At 39.0% G+C, this 3936-nt stretch overlaps 2 protein-coding genes across 2 annotated transcripts; both read right to left on the reverse strand.

Annotated features, from left to right (window-relative positions):
* Positions 1 to 924: 924 nt before the first annotated feature.
* On the reverse strand, positions 925 to 1446 carry LOC145105161 (putative mitochondrial protein AtMg00860). Its single transcript, XM_079042294.1, has one exon. The coding sequence runs from the start codon at positions 1444 to 1446 to the stop codon at positions 925 to 927; it is 522 nt and encodes a 173-aa protein (XP_078898420.1).
* Positions 1447 to 1892: 446 nt separating this feature from the next.
* On the reverse strand, positions 1893 to 2549 carry LOC145105162 (uncharacterized). The gene has a single exon (XM_079042295.1). It carries the CDS (start codon positions 2547 to 2549, stop codon positions 1893 to 1895), a length of 657 nt encoding a protein of 218 aa, XP_078898421.1.
* Positions 2550 to 3936: the final 1387 nt, after the last annotated feature.

Genomic DNA, 3936 nt, shown 5'->3' on the forward strand with positions numbered 1-3936 from the left:
TATCTGACACAATAGATAAGGGTACTCCATGTATCTGGATGATTTCCTCTACATAGGTCTCAACCAACTTCTCCATAGACTAATTCACTCTTGCGGCTATGAAATGCACATTCTTCGTAAGTTCGTCTACTACAACCCACATCATGTCATGACCTCTGTTTGTCTTTGGCAAGTTTTTTATAAAGTCCATGGTAAAATAATCCTACTTACCTATACGTGCCAGTAATGATTCCAAATCCCTGTATGGCTTTTGATTTTGAGTTTTTACTCTTGCACAATTTACGCATTCTCCTATGTAAGTTGCCACATCGACCTTCATTGTCGGCCACCAATAATAAGGTTTTAAGTCCAAGTACATTTTCGTACTGCTTGGGTGTATAGAATGCATGGTCTTATGAGATTCTTACATAAGAAGATGTCGTATACCACCCAAATTAGGCCCCCAAATGTGATTCTTAAACGTGTTTAACCCTTGCTTATCTTCTTCAAACACAAACGTTCTTCCTTCTTATCGCCTTCTGCCAGAGCCCTTTTCTGGGATTCCTTGATCTTTTCCACAATCGTTGAGGTCACTTCAATCTTCAATGATCTAGCTCTTTTCCCTTCCGGAATGACCTTTCTACTTAAGGCGTCAACTATAATATTTGTTTTACGTGGGTGGTCAAGTATCTCGCAATCGTAGTCCTTGAGTAGCTCCATCCATCGCCTTTGTCTCATGTTCATTTATTTCAGAGCAAAGAGATATTGAAGGCTCTTATGATCTGTGTAGATTTTGCATTAGGTTCCATAAAGATAGTGTGTCCAAATCTTTAGGGAAAAAACCACAGCTGCAAGCTCTAGATCATGATTTGGATAATTCTGCTCATGGGGTTTCAATTGTCTTGAAGAGTAAGATACCACTTTCTCCCTTTGGGTAAGGACACATCAAAATCCAATGTCATAAGCTTCACTAAAAACCGAAAAATCATCAGTTCCTTCTGGTAGGACAAGGATTGGTGCTTCACACAACCTCTTCTTCAACTCACCAAAAGCTCTTGCTTGCTTTTCGCTCCAAGTATAGGTAACTCCCTTTTTGGTTAGGTTGTCAACGGAGCAACGATAGAAAAAGTTCTTGATGAATCTTCGGTAATAACCTACCAATCCCAGAAAACTACGAATTTCAGTGGGACTGCTTGGCGTCTCCCATTTCATCACTGCTTCTATCTTTGCTGGGTCAGCCATAATGCCTTCATGATTAACTATATGACCCAAGAATTGTATCTCCCGTATCAAAAAGCCACACTTGGAAAACTTTGCATAAAGCATTTCCCTCTTAAATACGTCCAATACTTCTTGGAGATGCTTAACATGATCTTGATTGTTCTTGGAGTAAATCAAGATATCATCAATGAAGACTAATACTGACTTATTGAGAAAAGGTTTACAAACTCGATGCAACAGGTCCATGAATGATGCTGGAGCATTTTTTAGTCCAAAGGACATAACATGAAATTCATATTGTCTATACGTCGTTCTAAAGGGTTTTTTTTTCAATATCTTCCTCCCTTATCTTCAACTAGTGATAGACTCACCTGAGATCAATTTTGGAGAAAATGGTTGTTCCATGTTATTGATCGAACAAGTCGTCTATCCTAGGTAAGGGATACTTATTCTTGATCGTAGCTTTGTTTAGGTCTCTATATTCAATACACATCCTCATAGTACCATCCTTTTTCTTTACGAAGTGTACTGGAGCTCCCCAGGGTGATGAACTAGGTCTTATAAAACCTTTTTTCCAATAACTCCTGAAGTTGTTTCATTAACTCTTTTATCTTTGTAGGTGCGAAACGATAAGGTGCCTTCGTAATTGGCGTTGTACATGCAAATAAGTTGATCCTGAATACTATCTGTCTCTATGGTGGTAATCCTGATAATTTATCTGGAAATACATCAGGAAAATCTCGCACCAGAGGTATATCAGTCATTTCTTTCTTCTCCTTCTTTGCATCTATCATGTATGCTAAAAATTTTGTGCATCCCTTGACTAGGAATTTTTTGGCTTTCATCATTGTGATGATTCCAGATGTTACTCTACTCTTATCACCATAAACCACAAATGGCTCTCTCCCACGGGGATTAATATGTACCATCTTCCTACCATATAAGATGTGTGCGAGGTTTTCTCCTAACCAATCCATGCCGAGAATTACGTCGAACTCACTCAACTCAAAAGGCAATATCTCTCGACGAAATTTGTTTCCCTTCAGGTCGATAGTTACAGCCTCTAACCTATTTCTAAGAGATACATTCCTACCACCAACTACTTCTACTAAGATAGAGTTACGTAGTCTAAGTAGTGATAATCTAAGCATCCTACCAAATTCACGCAATATAACTGCTCTAGTATCGAATAATATCTTTGCAGGAATTTGATTAACAAAGGATGTACCTGAAGCAACATATGTCTCTTCCTTTGCTTCATTGAGGGTCTTCTGATAGCTTTGAACCTTGGGTTTTGGTGGCATGATCCTTGGGGTTGGTTTCTCAACCTTTGGGCATTCTGCCTTCATGTGCCCATCCTTTCCACAGTTGGGCAAAATGTAGAAATATGCCCAGGCTTCTTACAATTGAAGCAGGCGACACAGTCACTGAAATGCTTCTTCTTGCTCTGGTTGCACTAATTACCTTCTTCGCTGCCCCTAGACATGTTTCTTGACTTTGAAATTATTTCTTCTTGCCGCTATTTTTGTTGCTTCTTTCAGCCTTCCTCTTTTTACCAACCTCAGTACTATCGCCAACTCTCTTCTTCATCATAGTCTCTACAAACTTTGCAGCCCAGACGGTCCCCTCAAAATAAGGTGCCTACTTCACTGGCACAATGTACTCCCATGGAAATCCCTTTGCATATTGATCAATCTTGGTCAGTTCCTACAGAACAAGTCGCAGAGCGAACTCCATTTTATTGTGAAAGCATTGGTCTAATCGTCCACCGACATGCTTCCCTTTGTCAAAGCCAAGAATTGATTTTCCAATTCCAGCTTCTTCTCAGCTGAACATAACTTCCTTTTGAAAGGAGTCAAGAATTCGTCCCATGTCAGCTATAGTGGCTTGTTCGGGCTCAAAATCTTCCCTAACGTGTTCCACCAATGAAGTGATGTTCCCTTGAACTGCCTCACAACATAGGTGGTTTGTAGCTTCCCCGAGCAACCGCAAGTGATAAACGCCATCTCCATCTCCGAGATCTAGTCCATTACTCCTACGTGATCTTCCTTCCCATTAAATGATGACGACTTGCAGTTCTTGAAGTCCTTATACTTGCAAAATCCTCTTGGTTTATCATTTATCTGGACCTCTGGTTGCCCTAGTCCTTGATGACATTCTGAGTCATCATTTATCGGCTCGTTAATCACATGCGCTCGTCTTCTAGCATTACCTAGCTCATCATCCAAGAGCTCCCTAAACTCACGAAGCTGCTGATCGAGCAGTTCTTACATCATTGTCCGAGCGTCATTCACCGGGATTTGAAAAATAGCTTCTCCGACGTTTTGAGGTGTTGGATCTCCTTCATTATTGATGATTCTTCCGGTTCTAGTGATCACCATGACGTTCTATAGTCGTATAGGCGATAAGTTTTGGCATAGTGATATATAACTTACTATATTATTTATATATATATATATATATATATATATATATATATATATATATATATATATATATATATAGAACATTTAGCACATATTCAACAATTAAGGCATCTTCCTATATTACGCTAGTGCTAGTGTTTAAGGTAACTAAGGCATTTATGTTAAAGTAATCTATCACACACATCACCGATCATCAATAGCTTCTAAGTTTAAGTCTAGGATTTTCCTAAATTCCTAGTTCGCTTAAACTAATGCTCTGATACCAATTGTGACATCCTGCATTTTTTAGAACAAATTAAAACATTTTTCT

This window comes from Lactuca virosa, chromosome 4 (assembly GCF_052849685.1).
Source record: "Lactuca virosa cultivar CGN04683 chromosome 4, Lactuca_virosa_CGN04683_v6, whole genome shotgun sequence".
NCBI lineage: Eukaryota > Viridiplantae > Streptophyta > Magnoliopsida > Asterales > Asteraceae > Lactuca > Lactuca virosa.